Source organism: Ochotona princeps, chromosome 20, assembly GCF_030435755.1.
Source record: "Ochotona princeps isolate mOchPri1 chromosome 20, mOchPri1.hap1, whole genome shotgun sequence".
Taxonomy (NCBI): Eukaryota; Metazoa; Chordata; class Mammalia; order Lagomorpha; family Ochotonidae; genus Ochotona; species Ochotona princeps.
Genome location: NC_080851.1, coordinates 9,209,727 through 9,232,776, shown reverse-complemented (window position 1 = coordinate 9,232,776; position 23,050 = coordinate 9,209,727). Strand labels below are relative to the sequence as shown.

At 43.3% G+C, this 23,050-nt stretch overlaps 1 protein-coding gene across 9 annotated transcripts in view; it reads right to left on the bottom strand.

The window, feature by feature from the left end:
* Positions 1–23,050, bottom strand: part of AKAP9 (A-kinase anchoring protein 9) — a 123,315-nt gene that overhangs the window by 98,804 nt on the left and 1,461 nt on the right. For all 9 annotated transcript variants that reach the window (XM_058678301.1, XM_058678297.1, XM_058678298.1 and 6 more), the window contains exon 2: positions 2,369–2,614. In XM_058678301.1, coding sequence (XP_058534284.1) covers positions 2,369–2,614 — 246 coding nt within the window. The remainder of the gene's footprint in view (positions 1–2,368; positions 2,615–23,050) is intronic.

Below are 23,050 nucleotides of genomic sequence, written 5' to 3'. Positions count from 1 at the left end.
AATTCATATTGAATCAAATACATAAATCCTGACTTTCATAGTCTCTGACAACTATTGGGGGGAAAAATCGTCTTTTCAATAAACAGGGCTGGGAAAACCAGACATCCACATGCAGAGTTACCTCATGCCAAATACAAAAACGAAAAACTGGATCAAAGACCAACATGTAAGAACTAAAATTGTAAAATTAAAAAATAATTTAAATGTAGATGTTCATCTTCACAATCTTGGTTTTGACAATTGTAGTCTTAGTATCTAACACCAAGAGCACAAGCAACTAAAGAAAAATACAAGTAACTACATCAACATTTAAAACTCAGTGCATGCAAGGACACACCAAGAGAGACAGAGAATAGTAAAAGATTCCAATAGCACATCATGTGTTCACTGAGAATGCAGCTGAGCCACATTATTCACGGACCGCATCTGAGAGTTCACCTCCTTGGTGAAATGTATTGGCAATCCCCACAGCAACAGTTGCAGCACATCCATGGTCACTTGCAGACATGAGCAGCACACATTTCTAGTTGAGGCCAAACAAGGCAACACTGCCTTCCTACTTCAGCTCTGTAATGCCCCTGTGCCCCTGCTATTCTTTCTGGTGTCACATTTCTGTGCTTTTCTGTTGATGGTTCCACCGATAAAATAGTCCCAGCTAAAGTGCTCTCTACTGATCCTAAGAGCAGGAGGTTGCGTATGCTTTGTGAAGAACATATGTATTAGATAAGCTTTGTTCAGGTGAGGCACACTGACGGTGGAAAAGGGTGCAGTGTAAACGCACCACAATCCTGAAACAGACAAACACTCAAACGAACCAGTGTCTGGACAATCCTTTTCTCTGTCTCCCCTTCTCTCTGTGATTCTGACTTTTCAATAATAAAAAAAGATGATTACACATCAATTAGTTGATAAAAATGTGGTGTCCAGTGACTCATGGGAACCAGTAATTTCCCTTAGCAGCAAAGAATCAGTATTTGCTATTTCACCACTCAAGTAACTCCATAGAACACAAAATACACTAAACAATAAGACATGCCTGTATTTGAAGAATGAGTAACTGAGACAAAACCCATAGTTCTGTCTCAGAACTGTCTCCAAGTTCCAACCCATTCTTTTCCCATGGCATCCTTACTCTTCCATGATGAGCTCTCCCGCCCTAAGGATGGAGAACACACCCTCCACGGCCACCTCAAGGCTCAACCTCTGCATCCAAATCCTGCTGACTCCACAGAAATTGGCTAAGGCACAATCCCAAAGCACCCTATCTCCCTCCCCATCCAGCACTCTTCCACCTAAGCAATCCACCAAACCCTTACCTTCACATCCAACAAACCCTTACCTTCTCTCTCACCCCTCTTTCTGTAAAATGATGATCAGAATTTTTTTTTAATCTGCTTACTTTAAAACAGAAATACACATATTTGGAAGGCAGAGAGACTGTGACAGAGAGGCGGTCACTTGGATCACTCCCCAAATGCCTCAAACAGCCATGTGTTGGCCAGGCCAAAGCCAGGAGACTGGAACTCAAACTGGGTCCCCCTCCCTGGATGTCAGGGACCCAGGACTTAAGTCATTACCTGCTGCATTGTAGGGTAAGCATCAGCAGGAAGCTGGATTCGGGAGCCGAGGCTGGGACTTGAATCCAGGCACTCTTATATGCGATGCAGGCATCCGAAGAGGCCTCAACTACTGCACCAAGTACCTGCTCCCTCCATTTCTTTACCCTGGAACATGACATCCTCGAGCAGGCTAGGCGGATGGATGGAATTAACATTGATGAAGCAGCTACAACTGGCCAAGTGTGATCTCCAGCCCCTCAGCACCACCACCACACTGCCCTTCCACTTCAAGAGCCATCTAAAATCATGACCACTGCTCCTGCCTTGGCAAACACTGCTGCTTCTCCACTTCTCTGGTTCTAGTTAACTTCAACTCATACTGAAAAGCCCAGCTCTCTTACGGCTTCATTACCCATCTTTCTGAATGTCATACACTAGACTTGCTTGGACATGCTGTGCACCCTGCTGATAACATAGCTCCAATCAGAGTACTGACCACATTATCTTCCTATTTGCATCCTGGGCAAGAATGACTTCCTTAAAGGGTGAGGCCTGTCACACTCATCCTTGCATTGCCGGCGCTCAATCCTTGCTGTATTAGCTGCTCAGGAAGTTCAATTATGCACAAAAACTTTTCCAGAGGCTACTGAATATTTCAAGCATGACTGTTTAGCTAACACAATAACACAACTTTCAAAAGGCCACAAAAATCACCAACAAGTGAAATCCCACAGGGTGCTGGTGACTGCTGTCGTCCCAACTACTTCCCATCTACAACCTCACGTTTGCCAACCCAGACGGTCACTCACCTCAGCAGAGAAGACCTGGTCGGCCTGCACCATCTCCCCCCTGCGCAGGGCTCCCCTTGCTGAGGGCTCCGGAGTCCCAGGGGGTCCCACCCCCTGACAACTGCTCAGACACCTCTCCTCCTTCTGGGACTGGTCACGGTATGCCGACACGTCCTGTTTACTGCTTGAGGTTTTCTTCTTCTTTTTCTGCTTCTTGGAAGAATTCTGTCCATCAGACTGGGCTTTCCTTTGTCGAAACTGGGCAAGCTACAGAAAAAAAGAAACTTCTGTTAATGTCAAAAAGATAATTTTGCTTTATTGCTGTGGAGTTCCTTTAAGAGATCAAACTCTAAATAAAAATGATGACAAAATAAAGAACTATTAAAATCTTTAAATTAAGGATAGAGTTGAGACTGCAGAAGAAAAAGTATTGGATTCCAAAGGAACTAGGTATTTCTGAGTGAACATATTCAAATTTCAAGAAGTTAGAGCTCAAAACGTGATTCCAGAAACAGAGAGAATTAGCCCACAGGCAGAGTGAGGGGAAGTTAGATCTCTGAGGCACCCTTGGGTGCGACTACAAGCATTGGGCTCTGGATTACATGAACACCACACACACAAACGCAGTTCCTAACACCCTTGAACTGTAGGATTTCCGGGAGCTCTACTGCTTTACGGTAAAGAAAATTAGCCAATGCAAAAATATTTTGCTATACATATGGTCAGACTTTTCATAGCAGAAAAAATAGAAATAATTTAAACTTATCAAAAAAAGGTATTTTCCAATTCTGAATCATTTGCATATCATCACCAGAGTTTCTGCCATAGCTTAGGGGTACTTACATGTATCATTTAAGTCAATGTTTTAACTAGCGTATTTTTCTTATTCAAAACTTTTATTTGAAAAGATTTTCAGCCCTTAGTCTAAATTAGAAATATCACTTATGATCTTTTAAAGAAGTAAGCAAACACAATGAAAAAAGTTATTTCCCGCATTTTAATTAGATTCTCACTGAAGGCTGTGAGAGAAATGGCAAATATTACAGGCTGTTAAGGTTATATGAGAATGAAACAGACTTTGGGCTATCACCAGCAGATGAACTAAAAGAAAATTGGAAAAGCTAACAAGTCTTTCCATATTATCCTATGTTCTTCACCACAGAGCACTCCCTAACATCACTCAGGCAGTACTGGGTCAGCCAGCAAATCCACACTGGAGAGACCAACACAATGGAGTCCGGCCGGGCTGTGAAGATGCCGGTTAAGACACTGTGTCCCCTGTCAGAATGCCCAGGCTCAACTTCTGGCTCTGTTTCCTGACTTCAGTCTCCTGCTGACACAGGCCTGGGAGACAGCAGTGACAGCTCCAGGGACCGGGCCTCTGCCACCAATGTGGGTGACTGGACGGAATTCCTAGATGCTGGCATCAGCCCTGCAAGCCACTGAGGGCATCTGAACAATGAACTGGGAGAGGGGAACCCTTTTCTTCTCTGCTTCTCAAATAAATACATATTAAAAGATTAATGTAAGCTATTATCACTAATAAAGATAACCATGGCATATTAGTAGGTATAAGGTGGTACTATAATATAATCTATTTTTATGAAAGAAAAATTATGTATACCTTTTTTGAGCAAGGTCAAGCAAGTCTTCTTTAGTTACGTGGTACTATTAGGCACAATAAATGAATATAGAAGAATACAACCACAGCAGTATTAGTGGAACTGAGGTTATAAATGTTTTGGCTTTTGATTATTCAGAAACTTCCTTTTTTAATGCAATACATTTTCCAATTTGTATTTGAGGCAACAATTCACTACCTAATCCCTAAGTTTGAGCACTTAATTGTTTTAAGAAAAACAACAGGTGCAGTGCAATGCTGAACTGGCTAATCCTCCGCCCTGTAGCACCAGCACCCCATACATGTGCTGGTTTCTGTCCCAGCTGCTCCACTTCCAGTCCAGCAACCTCCTTGTGGCCTGGGAAAGCACTGCAGGACGGCCTAAAGCTCTGGGGCCCCTATACCCATGTGGGAGACCCGGAAGAGGCTCCTGGCTTCTGGCTTTGGATAGGTTCAGCTCTGGCTTTTGCGGTCTTTTGAGGAGTGAACCAGTGGATGGAAGACCTTTCTCTCTGTCTCTCCTCTTCTCTGTAAATCTGCCTTTCCAATAAAATAAACAGATCTTAAAAACAAAATAAACAAAGAATTGCAAGCTCCCTTGTGTCTTCAAAAGAGGAAATACATTGCTAGAATTACCGTAACTGTTAATTAGGCCAATTACAAAGATGGCCAGTAAAATCTTGATGATAATCAAAATATGATAAGTGTTACTGATAGGATAAAACATAATATTTTATATTATTTTTGGAAGGTGAAAAAATGTAGCTTAATTAACAAAGATGTTTAATTCACAAGAACAATAATACAAGAAAATAGAAAAATATTATAAAAGTTCACAGAATGTGTAGTATGAAAAAAACTGCAGGATTTCCAAAATTTTTGCACTAAAATAAACTTGTCTTTAACTCCTTCTTTCCAAAACTTCCTTAAAGCACTCTCATAGCTAACCATCCTCCTTGCAGAATATAAATTATATCACATTTAAATCTTTTCCAAGTTATTTAGCAATGACCTTGTTATCCCACCTCCTGTCTCCCTCAGGAACAGGTGCAAGACCAGCTGCCTGTATTGATACAGGATTAAGCCACTGGAATGCATCCTTACTACTGTGGACAGCAGGCTCATTCTTACAAATAAACCAACGAGAACACTACTGGATGTATTGTCTGCAAACAGAATCAGAAATCTAAGCACATCATTTAGAGACACTCCTCAGGCAGAGTGTCAAAACCAAAAATAACATCATTCTTGAAATGACAACTGCAGAAACTTTTTAAAACCCTTATGTTGCTTGCTTTAGAAAAAATTAGAATATATCTGGATAAGGATGAAATTTTGTTTAAAATTTAAACCCTATTAGACCATATTAATAATCTATATTTAACAATTATTACAATGTACACATATATTACCAAACAAATGCTTTGCATTATAAAAGGTTTGATTTTTAAAAAGTTATGAGACATTAGTGTCACATTAAATGAATCCAAGTGATGAACATAACAGAAATAGAATAAAAAGTGGAAAGTTTCTATTGTGGTATTAAGGACAAGTCATTCCTCAGGTCATAAAATCAATGACATTATTTTAGGCCTGTGTTAATTGATTATATGTCATCTTTTTTTTTCCCCGGGACAGCTCATCCAAAGCTAGGCTTCTTGAGGTTACGGATTTGTGTTTTCTTCACTACTCAATAAACACAAGTTGAGTTAGAAAGCAATTTATTTTTTACAGAAAAGTCACCAAAAGAAATAATTTTTAGCAGCATTTCACAGAGCCTGAGAATTAAGATATAAGAGGCATATCTAATAGTTTCACTGTTTCAAAATTAAAGCGAACATCTGTCTAGTACTAAGTGAATTAAAACCTAAACAATTCCTCTCAGTACAATTTCCTTCCTCCATCAAGTTCTTAGACATCAAATTCTTGGACAAATAAAAACCAAAATATTTTTGTAAAAAAAAGTATTTTTATTTATGTGAGTTACAGAGAAAGAGATTTTTTTAAAATAATAAGTTCATTTTATTTTTGATGATGTTAACAAAGTTGGGAGAGGCATGCCCATGTGGACCACGGATTACGGTGGGGAGGGATGAGGAATGGAGAAAGTGGATGAGACAACTGCCTCCAACCTCCTTCCTGCACTTGGGGAGGTAGGGAGAGAAGGGGAGAGGGCTGCTCCCAGCAATCCCAGAATGGGGGACGGCCACCTGATGTCATCCCAGGGTCCCTGATGTGGAGCATTTTCTGAGGACATTGCTTAAGTGGTTCTCATAGTTCTGAGCTGCTGCCGATTTCAATGCTCCAAAGAAAAGGGACTCATATGCAAACCAACGGAAGCTGTGGTTCAGCCCATGCCTGCCCACCTCAGACAGCCTCACCTGGCCTAGCCCACACCCAGCCTACCCAGCCTGCCCCCATTCCAGGACTTCACGCAAACCTATAGTTTTGATAGCCTAGCCTAGCCCAGCATGGTCTTCGTTCCATTCTGGTTCCTGCAGATGCCAGTGTGCTACAATTTGGTCATTCCAGTCCTGCCTGGTCTGCCCCGTACCCCCAGAGTGAACCCACACACCTGCCGACAGCCTGACCAACACCCAGGCCTGAACCACATGCTCACTAACAGGATCAATGGTCCACCAGTAGTGCTAAGCCATTACCCAGCACAGTCTGCCCCCTAGGCTAGGCCTTTGTGTTTGCTGGTGGATGTTATGGTCTAGCTAGCCCCACATCCAATTCTTGGGTGCGCCTGTGGGTCTACAGCCTGAACCAGCCCAACCCCAGTACTCGGGAATTTTGGTGAGTTCCAAGGTCATTCCTAGCTCAGCCTATCACCACTGCCAGCTGGTACAGGAAATCAGCTGGTATGGCAGGTGAATCTGCTCTCTTGTGAGCTGATGAGTGTCGTGGCCCAGCCTAACATGGTCCACACCCTACCCTGACACTCACTGGTGGGTTCTGTGGTCAAGCCCTGCCAGGCAGGCCCCTCAGCCATGACTTTCATGTATGCCAGTAGGTGTTGGTTGATACCAATAAGCCCAGATCATGTCTCCCACGTGGGTGGGTGTGTTGGTTTGACCCTGCAAGGTCCTCTGGTTTCCCTCCACCAAACCACCAGGTCTCAGCCCCTCATTTACCTCAAGTGCAGTTGGCAGAAGTCCCCTAGAAGCCACTTCTTGCCTGTCATGTTCTGAGCAGTCCTCCCTCCCACACACCCCTCCATCCCTTCCCCGAGTAATCCACAACCCCCTCCCCCGACTCCATGACTCCATGCCCACAAGCATGCAGATGCCGAAGCACAGCCTTGTGGCAGCAAGCCATGACAACCTGGAGCCCTGCCTACCTACCCAGAGCCCACACAAAGTTACACATGGGTCTCTAGATGCTGTCTGATGGTGTCCCAGTACCTGCTCCACAGGGATTAAAAAAAAGAAGCCAAGAAGCCATGAAAGAAGAAGTAAAAAGCAGAATAGGCAACTACGCTGGCAAGTTAACACAAATTTGGCATTAACCAGGCCCAGGATGCCCATCAGCTATTAGCTGCTTTTCTCCCAACACTGTAACACTTGCCTAGGTACACTGCAAAGTAGGTGGTTGACTGTAGCTGGGCAGGGGGAAAGATTTATTTTATTTTTATTGGAAAGTACTGGAAAGGCAGATTAACAGAGAGAAGGAAAGACAGAGAGAAAGATCTTCCGGGACATGAACTGACTTGCATATGAGATTCTGGCACTACAAGGTAGAAGATTAGCCAGTTGAGCTATCACACCTGCCCCGAGAGATCTGTGCACGCTTCATTCCCCAGATGGCGGCCAACAGCCAGTGCTGGGACCAGGCAGGAGCCAGGAGCTTCATCCAGGTCTTCTACTTGGCTGGTAGGTACCATATACCAGGGGCTCTTCTATGCTTTTCTCAGGACATTAGCAGGGACCTGGACCAGAAATGGAACATCAGGCATGGACCAGTGCCCACCCATATGGAATGCCAGCATTACAGGTGGTGACTTTATCTGTTATACCACAATACTGGCCTCTGCAACAGCTTTTTATCAGAGCTATGTTGGGCAAAATGGGACAGCAAGAATAACAGCACAGCACACTTTCAATTTCTTATAGCTATTTAGGCTATTTTAGTTTTTATTGTTTTAGAATTTTATTTATTCATTTATTTAAGGCATACAAAGCAAACTCCCACCTTTTGACTGAATCTCTGAATGCCTATAGAAGCCAGGGCTGGTTCAGGCCAAAGCCAGAAGCCAAGAGCTCCGTTCAGGTTTCCAATACAGGTGACAAGGGCCAACCGCACCCAAGGGTGCACAGCAGCAGGAAGCAGGCACTGGGAGGCAAGCCGGGACCTGGGCCAGGCACTCTCCTATTGGAGGCAGATGTCACAACTGCCATCTGACCTGCTGGGTCACATGTCTGCCCCAAGCGAGTCTTATTTTAAATCTGAAAAATGGCAAGCAAACAGATAAGCCAAAAAATTCTACTCAACTGGGTAATCGTCTGATACTGCAATGATGCGCTTTAAATGACTGAGAAAACATTTATTCTAAAACATGCTGAAAATTCAGACTACAGCCATCTGTGTTTGTCATTTGGAAGCCAGTCATAAAAATGTTAACATATGTAGTTACAGAAATAGCTGCAAGATTTACTGGAAAGATATTATGTCCATACACACTTTTCTTTCATACTAAGCAAATGTCTTATTCTGACCAGAACATCAGTAAATGACTAAACAGAAAGAATTTATTCCTAAAACTCAAGATTTGTAACTTTATAAATAATTCCCAATAAAACAAGGACTCTACGCAACATGCAAAAATACACCGTTTCTCCAATGGCACTCTGAAACGGCTCACCGGACTCCTTCAGGGTCTCACGGGGCTGATGAAGACTCGCTATATGCCACACATATGACAGGCATGAGGTGGAAGATACAGAATATTCTTAACAGGAGGACATGCGTGTCTAGGCCAGGCTATTAACTTGCTGAATTATGAGAAATAAATGAAATGAAAAAATACAATTTCACAAACTCAACAGTGCTACATACACTTTAAAAGAGATGGAATGGGGATGTTCATTGTCCCAGAATTCTCCGAGGAGACTTCAGAGTAGCTGTGTGTGTTAGGAAGGAAGCAGTCACTCACCTTTGCAGCACGGATTTACCAACTGTTTACGCTGTTTCCAGCCACGTTAGGGCAGGAGGTAGTTACAGGTAAAATAAACACACATCCTACCCCCTGAACTACAATCCATGGAGGACAAACAAACACACATAAGTGACAAAATATTCTGTCAAGCAATGAAAAAAATCCTTCAAGAAAAAGTAGAGATACTAACAGGAGATAAAACAGAAAGCTCCAACTTTGACAGAGATGTGAAAAGAAGTCGGGAAATACCGAGAGAAAAAAAATACATATAAAATCTGGGGATGGGGCCCGGCAGGATAGCCCGGCAGGCTAAAGCACTCACCTTGAGTGCACCGGGATCCCATATGGGCTCCAGTTCTAATCCTGGCAGCCCCGCTTCCCATCCAGCTCCCTGCTTGTGGTATGAGAAAGCAGTTGAGGATGGCCCAAAGCCTTGGGGACCCTGCACCCACGTGGGAGACCCAGAAGAGGCTCCAGGCTCCTGGCTCCTGGCTTTGGATTGATTCAGCTCCAGCAGTGGCAGCCACTTTGGGACTGAACCACTGGATAGAAGATCTTCCTCTCTGTATATCTGCCTTTCCAACTAAAAATAAATAAATCTTCAAAAAAATCTGGGGATAGTGTTGTAGCACAGTGACTCAGTGGCTGCCTGCAGTAGCCGCATCCCATATGGGTTCCGGTTTGCGTCCTGACTGCTCCACTTCGATCTACCTTTGTGTTAACGCACCTGGGAAAATAGTGGAACGCAGACCGCGAGCTTGAACTCCTGCTCCCACAGGGAAGACCTTTTCTGGTTCCTGGCTTGAGCCTGGCCTACCCCTGGCAGTGGCAACTGTTCAGGGAGTGAATCAGTAGATGGAAAATCAATCTCTTTCTCTCTTTGTAATTCTGCCAAATAAATTAAAACTTTTTAAAAAGTAGTACCTTTATAAAACTGTGTCACATAATGCGATGTAATCAATAAAAAAATTATTAAAAAAAAAGTAGCACCTTGGCAAGGCACGATAACTTAGTGGCTAAATCCTCACCTTGCGTGTGCTGGGATCCTGTATGGGTGCCAGTCCATGTCCCAGCTGCTCCACTTCCCTTCCAGCTCCCTGCTTGCGCTCTGGGAAGGCAGTGGAGGGCAGCCCAAAACCATCTTAGCAACTGTGATTACTGGAGAGTGAGGAGGGGGCATTTTGTCCACAACCTTATCTAGTTTATGCCTATTTAAAATTCATCATCATTAAGAGTAAGTAAAGATAACCCTGAATAGCTTACGCGAAGCATATCCCTCTGAAATGGACTCACACAAGTTTACCACCTGAAGCCACACTGTTTATACTCTTAGCTTGGACATGATCTCTTCTGACACACATACAGTTTTTGTAAGGAACAGTAACTATGAAAATAATAGACCTGCTACATCTGGTTAGTTCAACAGTCCAAGATGGATGTCCCTTGGGTGCAATCAGGCCCACAGTAAACACACATCCATCACTGTTACCTCCTCCCCCCTTCCTCCCTCATTCCCCAGACACTTCCTACTCCTCAAGGACTGCTGAATCATGGGATTCCAAACCCTGCACATCTCTGAACCCTTGGCACATGCATGAATACAGCAGCGACATACTTGCAACAGTTGGGAAAATGGAAACCACCCAAATCCTCACAGGAAGAGCAGATCCTGACACCAGAAGAGAGCCATCCCTGAAGACTGCATGCAGGATGCCATGAGTAAACTCAGACCCAGCAAAACTGATCAATTACCTATGCACACATCCGGGTGAGAATGGGCAGGCTATGGTTTTAGATGTATTTGTACATGGTTGCTTCTTAGCTGAAAAACAGGCAGACACAGGGTGCTTTTTATCACTCATCTGTATCATCTAAGTACCTTTTATATATCTTTCCTAAGCGCAGGACTCAAGTATTTAAATGTTAAGTATACACTGTTGAGGCATCCGATCCAGTGCCCCCAGCCCCTGCTACCCTGAAGTTCCTGCTCCTCCTGCTCTCGTCTGCTGAGAACAAAGCTAAGCCAATTAGACTCTTCCCCCGCACCAGGCAGCAAGGAAGGAGGAAGGGCGTCCAGAAAGACACCATGCCGGAGAGGCACATTATACAAGGGATTCTAAAATCACTGCAGGAAACAATAAAAACCTGCAGATACTCCCAGCATCACCACAAATGACAGTCTCTCTGACGGCCCAGTGAGCTGTCTGCACACAGACACATCTCTGCATCTAGTGTTCTTTCCTGCTCCTTCATTTGCACACCACGTGAAGAGGCTGCTGCCTCCTAAGAGGTCAGGAGTCATAATTACTGTGTGCTGCAGAATCGCAGAGAAGATTTGAAACTGTGTCCTAAACCCCACTGCTCATTGAGATGTTAAAAAAGAAATACCAGTGTGTGGGGGGAGTCCCAGTGCCTATAAAACTGTGTCACATAATGCAATGTAAACAATAAAAAAAAAAAAGTCTAAAGATGCAAAAAAAAATTTAAAAAAAAAATACCAAGGCATGGGTCAGAAAACAATCAGCCTCGCAGGTGCTTCTAACATGCAGTCAAAATCTGGAGCCAGATCGCTAGCTGCCTACTCTGTAAGCGGACTTGCTGCTGCTGTTTATGCAATTCTGTCCACCTCCCTGGCTTTTAAAAGTGTCTTTATTGCGAGAAAACCTCCACTGGAAGAACAGACTCCGGGAATCATCCATAATTTTTACTCAAGCACCAAGTGGCATGCAGGCGAAGGAATCTGTAGGGAAAGAACACAGTGTTGTCAGCGCAGAGGTGGCGGCAGGAACAGCACCAGCCTCTTCTGTCCATCCCCACCCTTCCTCGCAGCCTCTGCATCTTTTTCCCTATTTCACTCAACTAATGCAGGAGTGCTTTTTCAATATTTATTTGGGGAAAGAGACAAAAGAACCCTACCAGATTTAGATTGCTTCTATCTACCAGCGAGAAAGGAAGAGACAAAGATGGAGAGAGGCGGGGAAGGAGGAGACGGTGGAGGCGAGGGAATCCCCGTCCAGCAATTCACTCTTCAAATGTCACCAAGACGTAAGCTGGGCCAGAGCCAAAGCTGGAAGGCAGAAACTCAACCCAGGTCTCCCACACGGGCGGTAGGAAGCCGATTACTTGACCCATGGCTGCTGCCTCAACAGGAGCCGGAAGGCAGGGCAGGGCAAGCAATCAAGCCCTGGTACTCCGGTGTTGGATGCTGGCATCCCAACTAGTGTCTTAACTCCATCAGTCTTAATGAAACAGCGTTTTATAATTTTAGAAAATTACGACTTAACTGCTTCCTTTGCGTAGCAATTGCATATAACCACCACCTGGTGGCAGCATACCTACTTAAGTGTGATTTTTGACATTTTGGATTAAATATGACAAATCATTAAGATTTTTGCTACTTTCACAGTAAAAACAAGACTAATTTAAGTGACACATGACTCCTTGTTATCTGATCCCAGCCTTATTTCTCCATCTAATATTCTACTACATAATTTAATCCTATAAACCAGTCTGCTAACATTTCCTGAGCCTTTCACGTTCTCACAAAGTCCTAAGTGTGCTACCGTCATTAGCTGAATTCTCAGAACACCCCAAGTACCCAGGCACTAGCAGTACTGTTATTATTCTAGTTTTTAAAATTATTTATTTGAAAGGCAGAGTGGGGGGACGGAAGGAGGGAGGAAGCAACTGGCTAACTCCACTGCTGGTTCATTCCCCAGGGAAGGACCAAACCAAAGCCAGCAGTTTCTCCAGGGTTTCCCACACACTGCAAAGGACCAAACACTTGGGCTATCATCCTCCGCTGTTTTGCCGACCATGAGCAAACAGCTGGATTAGAAGTGGCGCGACCTGCACCCATGTGGGATGCTGGCAGGGCAGACTGCATCTTTACCTGCTAGATCCCAATACCAGTCAGGAATCCCCATTCTCCAGACAGAGGCACAGCTAGAGCTGAACCAGGCCAAAGCCAGGAGCCAGAAAATTCTCCAGTGTGTGTGGGTGCAGGGGCAAAACAGTTGGGCCATTTCCACTGCTATTCAGGCACCTGGCAGGGATCTGGATTGGAAGTGGAGCAGCTAGGACTTGAACCAGTGAACCAGAGCCTATATGGGACACTGACAGCACAGGTGGAAGTTTAACCAGTAACACCACAATGCTGGCCTCCACAGGAACATTTTATGATGAACAAGCCAGGATCCCACAAAGATGCTGGCCCGTATCCCAGCTGCTACGCTTCCCATCCAGTTCCCTGCTTGTGCTCTGAGAAAGCAGTTGAGGATGGCCCAAAGCGTTGGGACCCTGCACCCACATGAGAGATCCAGGGGAGGCTCCTGGCTTTGGATCAGCTCAGCTCTGGCTTTGTGGTCACTTGAGGAGTGAATTAACAGATTGAAGATCTTTCTTTCTCTGTATATCTGCCTTTCCAATAAACATAAATCTATCCTAAAAAAAAAGATGAATGCAGTAAGGGCCAGTGTGGTAGTGTAGCGTGCTAATCTGTCTGCAGTACCGGCATCCCATATGGGTGCCTGTTCCTGTCCCAGATGCTGGGCCTCTGTACCCAGGTGGGAAACACAGAATAGGCTACAGGCCCCCAGCTTCAACTGGCCCAGTTCTGGGTCTTGTGGCTATTTGGGTAACAATCCAGCAGACAGAAGATCTCCATCTCTGTCTTCCTCTAACTCTCCCAAATAAAATAAAAGATTAGTGCAGTGACAATGGACAGAACTGAAGAGAGCAAAAGGCTGGACACTGGCGGCTATAAGGGAGATAATATGGGCATGGTTTTACTGGGTTGTGGTGCTAACATGGAAAGAAAAAGAATAAGCACGAGATACATTTTGAATTTAAAACTGAATTTGCCTGTGAATTTGAAGAATAAAATAAACAAAATAATTCAGGAAGTTTTCAAACAAGATGTTTTCAGAGTATATATGACTATCAAGCTGAAGAGTTTCATGGCCCATTAGATAAAGGAAAGTACTTAAAACCTTGGGACTGGCATTGGTATAGCGGATACAGCCACCACCTGCAATGCCAGCATCCCCTTTGGGCACCGGTTTGTATCCCAGTTGCTTCACTTCTGATCCAGCTCCCTGCTAATGGCCTGGAAAAGCAGCAGCAGGTGACTCAAGTTTTGGGGCCCCTACCACCCATGTGAGAGACTCAGATGAAGCTTCTGGCTCCTGGCTTTAACTTGGCCCAGCCCTTGCCCTTTGTCATCCTCTAGGGAGTGAACCAGCAGATGAAAGATTATTTTCTCTGTGTAACTTTAACTTTCAAATAAATCATAAAAAAAAGCCCAGATTTATTTATTTTTATTGGAAAGGCAGGTTTACAGACAGAAGGAAAGAAAGAGGAGGTCTTCCACCCCTGGTTCACTCCCTAAATGGCCACAATGGCCAGAGCTAAGCTGGTCTGAAGCCAGAGCATCCTTTTGATCTCCCACATGGGTGCGAGGTCCCAAGGACTTGGACCATCCTCCGCTGCTTTCCCAGCCCATAGCAGGAAGGTAGATGGGAAGTGGATCTCCCACATGGGTGCAGGGTCCCAAGGACATGGACCGTCCTCCGCTGCTTTCCCAGCCCATAGCAGGAAGGTAGATGGGAAGTGGAATAGCTAGCACATGAACCAGTGTCCACATAGGATAAAGTGCCACAGGATGAGGATTAGCTTACTATACAACCACGCTGGCCCCATAAACAAACAAACCTTAACACAACTGCAGCAACAACAATAATAAAAACAAACAAAAAACAGAAAAAGCTAGAACATTAAAAAAAAAAAGTTAGGTCCAAATCCTAGAGAAAAGGAAGCATATTAGGACTCTTATGTCATGAGATTAAAATTCTGAATCTATTAGAATTGCTTATTTCACCTTATAAATTTATAAAACAAATTCTCAATAAAAATATAAAATTTTCTTTTTCACAAAAGGGACAATTGCAAAAACTGTTATTGGTTCTGGTAGAAAAATGAATTCTCCCATCAAAGGGAAATCATTAGACATGCTCAGTCATGAGTTTTCATTTAGGAAAGGAATGTATACAAAACAAAGTTAAATATTAGTTTGGCAAATACGAAAGATTTCACACCAAAAATATTTCCAAAATTTCTAAAAGATTCAATGAATAGAAGGTTCCTATAACCTTCAGCCAAAATCCAATATTTCATACATAAACTTCCAGTAGATACTTGCTAATGCAGTTTCACACATTTCTGATACCCTGCCCTTTAGAATATCTAATCAATTTGATTCTCAAGAAATGAACATGGATAATCAACAGACTGTAAATGACATGGGAATTAACTGAGATCACATTCCCAAAGCCACAATTTCCCTTCTTCCTCACAAATTAAATCTGATTCTTGGATTATGTGCAAATGGCTCAGTTGGCTCAATCCTCGCCTTGCATGTACTGGGATCTCATATGGGTGCCGGGTCTACTCCCGGCAGCTCCACTTCCCATCCAGCTTCAACGGGGAGTGAATCAGCAGATGGAAGATCTGTCTCTCCTTCTCTCTGTAAATCTAACTTTCCAATAGAAATTTTAAAAAGAAATCTTAAGAAAGCTTCATTCTTGGTAAATACAGCAAACTACTATCACAACTATAACTGGTCCCTGTTCCTATCTTCCCTGGGAAACAGTAAAACAATCTGAACTTGAACAGAACTGAGCCCCTGACGAATAAATGCAGCCTAAGCATACAGCCCACAATGAGTGATTCTTCATAAAACAACAAGGAATCCACAGTGATCAGTGCCAAGAAAGAGAAGGAAAGAAAGCTTGGATTTTATATTGTTAGTTTTTCAGAGATGCGTAAAACAGAAAACCTAGTCACCCAATACCATTTATACATTCAAAGCTCCGCAGATTAAGACTTCATAAAAGTCTAGTACCGTTCTAAATAGTCAGAATAATACTGGGGGCTTTAAGGAATCCTTTCTTAAAAGAGAAGAATCCTTAGATTGGCAGAGGAACTTTTGCTACACATAAAAATCTCAGTAAACAACCAGAAATCATAACCCTGATGGAAACCAAAAACAAATATTGCATTGTTCATGAATAGAGAAAAGAATTTACACGTGACAAAAGCATCTACAGATTTAAACAGATTCAAGAGAACTTCAACAGGTTTATGAAAAATGTAGTTACAAGTTTATTCTGGTTTCAAAAATCTGAAGTCTATGCATAGCTTTTCTTTTTTTTTTTTTTTTTTCAAAGATTTATTTTTATTACAAAGTCAGATATACAGAGAGGAGCAGAGAGAGAGGAAGATCCTCCGTCCGATGACTCACCCCCCAAGTGAGCCGCAACGGTCGGTACTGCGCCAATCCGAAGCCAGGAACCAGGAACCTCTTCCAGGTCTCCCACGCGAGTGCAGTGTCCCAATGCATTGGGCCGTCCTCGACTGCTTTCCCAGGTCACAAGCAGGGAGCTGGATGGGAAGTGGAGCTGCCGGGATTAGAACCGGCGCCCACATGGGATCCCGGGGCATCCCGGGGCATCCAAGGCGAGGACTCCAGCCGCTAGGCCACGCCGCCTGGCCCTATGCATAGCTTTTCATAATATTGCTATCTATGAACTTTTTGAAGACCTTCACATACACGGGATTCAATTTTTTGTCCCAAAATAAATTTATCCTTAATTCCATTTTCCATGAACTTTGTGAAGTATGCTTGTGAACCAGCCAAACTATTTTTGAAACAATGCTAAATTTTTCAATGGCCTAAACAATCAGCACTTCTGGATGGTGTTAAACCATGTGCAAATCAACCTAAGTGAAAACAGTGTTCCTAAAAAGCATTATGCACCCTGAGGTGTGCTTTGATGAAAACTGCCATGAGAAGCCAGAAGAGCCAATATGACAGAAAGAACATGCTACATGATACGAGGACCCCACGGCTCTATTATGCTCTTGTATAAAAATGCCAGGATTGTTACGAAAAACGAAGCCATTTTCCTCCACAGTGGGTATGGGGTGGTAAGGATCAAACCAAAATCCCAAACAGGTGCCCCTTTGACCAACTGCATGTACTTGCAAAACCAGCTGGCCATGGAATGGAATAACTACTGGCCCACAAAACGATCAAACTTTACCATCAGGATCTATCACTTTACCAAGAAACTACTATGTACAGCAAGCAACAGTTTACACTTTGGCAGAGCCCAAATGACTAAACAAATCAAGACGGAAGATAATCCAAAAGGATGCAGTACTATATCAAAATTAGTAACAACCCAATTAAAAGATATAAAAAATTTGATCAAGATCTACAAGTAGCTCAGAGGTGCATGAAAAGATGACTGACATAAGTAGTTACTAGGAAAATGCAAATCAAAACCACAAGATACTACTTCAAACTCCCAGGAGGGCTGTAACACAACCTGGACAACACAAGTGTTCACACGGATACAGAGAAAGTGGATCCTCATACACTGCTGATGGAAACATAAATTTGGAAAACCACCAGGATTACCATATGATGCAACAGTTCCGCTCTTAGCTGTATGTTTGCAAGAAAAAGAAAAACTAGTATTAAATATTCATATACAGGGCCCGGCGCCGTGGCCTAGCGGCTAAAGTCCTCACCTTGAACGCCCCCGGATCCCATATGGGCGCTGGTTCTAATCCCGGCAGCTCCACTTCCCATCCAGCTCCCTGCTTGTGGCCTGGGAAAGCAGTCGAGGATGGTCCAATGCATTGGGACCCTGCACCCGTGTGGGAGACCCAGAAGAGGTTCCTGGTTCCCGGCTTCGGATCGGCGCGCACCGGCCCGTTGCGGCTCACTTGGGGAGTGAGTCATCGGACGGAAGATCTTCCTCTCTGTCTCTCCTCCTCTCTCTGTATATCTGACTTTGTAATAAAAATAAATCTTTGAAAAAATAAATAAATAAATAAATATTCATATACAAATTTTCACACCAGCAATATTCAAAATAGCCAAAAGGTTGAAATAATCAAATGCCCACCAATGGATAAATGGATAAACAAGTTGTGATAGCCTCACAATGAATTCTTATTCACACTTAAACTGGTATGAAGTACTGATGTATGCTGCATCACGGATGAACCTATGTTCGTCATGCCAAGTTACAGCAGCCAGATGCAGACGTGGGCATGTTTCCATTTATATGAGAAACTGGCAACAGGTCAACCAAACAGAGCAACCTGAGAGCTGCTAGCAGCTGGAGGGGGAGGGAACCAAGATCACCTATTTAATGGGTACAGGTTTTACTCTGGATGACAAAAGACGTTCTAGAATTAGATAGAAACAACAGTTACATAACACTACAATGACACGATGTCTGCTATTTAAAATGGCTAATTTCTGTTAAGTGAGTTTCACTTCAATTTAAAAATAACTATAGGTTCTTTATATCTAGTACCAGAAGGATCCAAAGAGTTTTCAATCATGATTTAATCTGTCCTTCAAAACACCTGCTGAGATTCCTATATCATGTGACAGAATTATACCCACAATACACAGAGTTTAGAACTTGAAACACATGCTTGCTTGAAAATCCATATCTTCAGTTGTAATTATTCAAAAATGCTGCATTAACAAACAGGCGCATAAACGCAGTCTGGTGTTTTCCTACCAGATCAAAAAGCACCACATAAACCCTATCCTTTCATTCCCACTCCCTTCTTCCTCTCCCTCACACACATTCCTCCCACAAGCAAACACAAAACAACCTTTAACAGCAAACTTTCAAAAATTGTATAGCTTTCCCATTTTAAGCTTTTTAAAGACGTTTTAAAAAAATGCTAACCAATTAAATAAGATGCCTAGTTTTTAGCAGAACTGCCCTTATCACTGAATATTTTATAATCCAGCAGGAAAACTTCGTAGCTGCCACACTAGAAGAAATTCACTCACATTTAAATAACCAGTAAACCATAAAAGAAACATATCTTGTTATCACAGTTTAGTTCTAATACTTTTTTTATTTATAAAAGTAGATTTTTTTTTTCTCGAAAACAGTGCTCGTCCCACCTCACTCATTGTCTAGTTCCCTGGATGTATCCTATCACGTTCCCTTCCTCTTTTCCCTGTGCTACCATTCAGCGAGGGAAACCCACGGGGCCCTGCCAGTGAAACAAAGTTCAATGACAGTGCATGCAAGCGAGGAAGTGAAGACACAGGACTGCAGAGCGGCGAACACTGTTACCATGCACAGCCAACTCCTGCTTGCCACTCCTGTGTGCCCGCAACACCTGCTTCCAATCCCACTTCCAGAGCCTGTCCCGCCCACTCTTCCCTTGCCCTGTTCTCTGAACACCGTGGTTTGTTTCAGCAAAGCCTCAAGGGCATAAAGCAGTTCTAAGTCACAGGAATGCACCAGTGTTTGCTGCAATAAATGCTGACTAAGGCACCAACTCTCCTTCCGGGCTGAAAGCTAAGTATGCTCTGCCATTAAATGAATAAATGGAAAAAATTTTTTCAGAGGAAATAGGGAGGAAAAACACTGTCTTAGTCTTTAACAGTCTATCTGAAATATGCAAAGAACAATTTCACAACATAATTAACTTCGTCAAGTACAAACAGTAATGAGAAGTGCAGCCATCAATAACTGAACACACGGCTTGTATGGAATATGGTCCTTCATTACACATACTGGCCCTATCGATCATGGAATCCAACAGGTAAAAACTGTAAGAATTATTCAACAAATAATATTAATTTCACAAAATGATAAATGGTATAAATATTTTGTTGGAATTTGTCAGTGAACACTAAAAAGTACATCTAATGTGAATCTGAGTATTAATATTATACTAAATACAAAACTGACCTTTAATTTTGAAACTAATACTGCAATTTTATTATAATTTGTAAATAACACATTTACTTGAGAACAATTAAGTCACCTGAAGTGCTGACAGGATTAGAGCCTGGCTCAACACAAAGCTACTCCTGTGGTGCTGCTTCCGCCAGCAGGCTAGACACGGGGGAGCCCTGTTCTGCCAGCGCTTCCTGCATCACCTGCCGACACCTCAGGGTCCACGCGGCAGGCTCTTGCACCACACTGGGAACCTAGCTGCGGCTCCTTCCAAACCAAACACCGCCAAGCAGCAGACTCCACTGCCACACACCCCAGCAGCTCCAGGGGCTCTGGATTGTTTCTACAAAGCACCCTATGAACCTCATTCTAGGTTCTTTCGTCACAGCACATCTGAAGCAGTGAATCAGGGGGAGCGGATGAGAAGGAATGAGCCAAAACATCAGCCTCTCCACGGCCATGAGAGCTGTCAGCAAGCAGGAAGGAAAGTAACAAGAGACCTAAGTGTGGTGATACAGGATCCCAAGTAAACACAAACAGCACTGGGCTATGCTAAAACAGAAAATGTGTGTGTGTGTGTGTGCGTGTGTGTGTGCGCGCGCGCGCGTATGTGAGCACGAGCAGAGAGCTATGGATCTGCGGGTCCACTACCCCAAACACCCAAGTCAGGAGCTGGGAACATCTCCCTATGGGTAGCAGGAAGTCAGGAGCTGGGAACATCTCCCTATGGGTAGCAGGAAGTCAGGAGCTGGGAACATCTCCCTATGGGTAGCAGGAAGTCAGTGACCTGAGCGGTCACCCTGCATCCCATGGCCAACATTAACAGGGAGCTACAGTGAGGTCTGAAACCCAGGAACGTTCAGGTTTGGTGCAAGCGCCGTCACAGTTTCTGTGCTAGCACAGCGCACTGCCCACTCCACCCTGCTCGTTCTCTGTTCTGTTGAGTGGTCACATAAACCTAACATGTTCTTCATAATAGAGCAGCTCATAAACCTTTATTATTTTTAAAAATGCCATTTGAATGCCTTTCCTGATTATATAAAATAGAGAACTGGAAAATACTAAAAATGGAAATGAAAATTGCTTATAACCACTACCCACAAATAATCACCAATTCTATCATGGTGTATTTTTATAATACACATATAAATACGTTATGGTAATTTTTTCTCAGCCTATTATTTGTGAGCATTTTTTAAACTCAAAATGATCATTTATTAGGTCTAGATACAAAAAGGAAATTTTCATATGAAAGAACTTATCAACAAGAAAAATATTTTTAAAAGTAGTAGTTTCAAAACTATTGTCAGGGCCAGTGTTGTGACAAAGTGGGTTCAGCTGTCACATGTAACACCGGCATCCCACATGAACACAGTTCAAGTCCTGTTTACTCCCTGCTAATGTGCCTGGGAAAGCAATGGGACATGGCCCAAGTGCTTGGGTTACTGGCACTCATGGAGTCCACCTATTGTGCCATTTGGGGAGTGAACTGGCAGCTGGAAGATCCCTTTCTCTCCATGATGACTTTCAAATAAATAAACCTTTTTTTTAAAAAAACGAGACAAAAACTAGACTACTGAATGCAATACATAGGTAAATCTACCGCACAGATCAGACATTTGAAAAGCCAAGCCTCTGAACAAATTTTGGAGAACGATCACTCTAAGCGGTTTTTGATGCCAGCAGTGAGTCTTCTAATTATAAGGGTTCTGGATGATTGTTACTAAATTACAGCCACTCCAGTAAAGTAGCACTCATTAGTAATTCATGGTGCCAGTGTCCTGTGGTATAGGAGCTAATTCTCTGCCTGCTAGTGCTGGCATCCCATACGGGCGCCAGTTCCCGTGCTACTGTTCCACGTGCAACCCGCTCTCTGCTTGTGGCCTGGGAAAGCAGCAGGAAACAACCCAGATCCTTGGGACCCCGCATCCATGTGGGAGATTGGGAAAAAGCTCCTGGCTCCCAGCTTCAGCTCCACTCTTGCCGCTGTGGCCAACTGGGATGTGAACCGGCACTATTTCTATTTCTAGTTCTGCTCATTGTAAAATCTGCCTTTCAAATTAAAATCTTTTTTTATTAATTACATTGCATTATGTGAAACAGTTTCACAGGCTCTGGGATTCCCCCCACCCCTCCCCATACCCTCCCCCCATGGTGGATTCCTCCACCTTGTTGCAGTATTACAGATCAAATTCAGTTGAGATTCTTTCATTGCAAGCATCTACCAAGCAAAGAGTCCAGCATCTAACTGTCCAGATACATTCAACATTAAAAAAAATCATCAGTCATTTTTCTCAGTCACTTATTCAGCAAATACTTGACAGGTGTCAAGTGGAACACACCACAACCCAACTGGAACGCCAGAATGTCACCATGTCTTTACTCCCAACCCAGGGATACAATGGCAGTTCAAGATGGCTTTGCTGAATGACCACATTTAGAATCCAGAGTTTTTAGGTCCTAAAAGCACATATTTATATAAGGAAAATAATTTGTGTGGAATATTTGATGATGCCATTTCTATTGTGTCTTCCTGATGTTAATGGCTACATAATATTCCACTGCATTTTTACAGCTTAGAAAACCACTCTCTGCACACTGTATCTGAAGACCTCTCAGTATTTTCACTGCGGAGCTAACACATTTGCCTCCAAACGTACCAACCTTGTAAGTCCCAGATTTACTTCTCCCTGGAAAACACAGGTTTAACTCCAGAAGAAGACAAACTTCTGAAACACAAATTAATCTTAAAAAATTATCCCATTGGTAGAATGTTGAAAGACACACAAACACACAGTGATTCAGAAGTCGATTTCGCCAATCAACCACTTGGAACTGTTTAACTGAATCCGCCATGTGTCTGTGCAAAGGAAACCATGTTCCATGGGACTGTTTCACACGTGTTCGACACAAGCAGTAAAAATTCCATCAGGAGACAAACTAGAACTTCAGGGCTCTGGAAGGGAGCACAGCTGGTCCCCCTCACTGAAGGAATGAATGTGAGCCATCTGGGGGGCTTTGGAGGAACCCCAGGGGCCCCTTTCCTCCCTTTATAAATCCTAAAAATCCCCCTGGCCACACACAGACGTTGACCTCAGGCACACGGAGCGTCCTGGAAAGCCGGCTGAATTTCA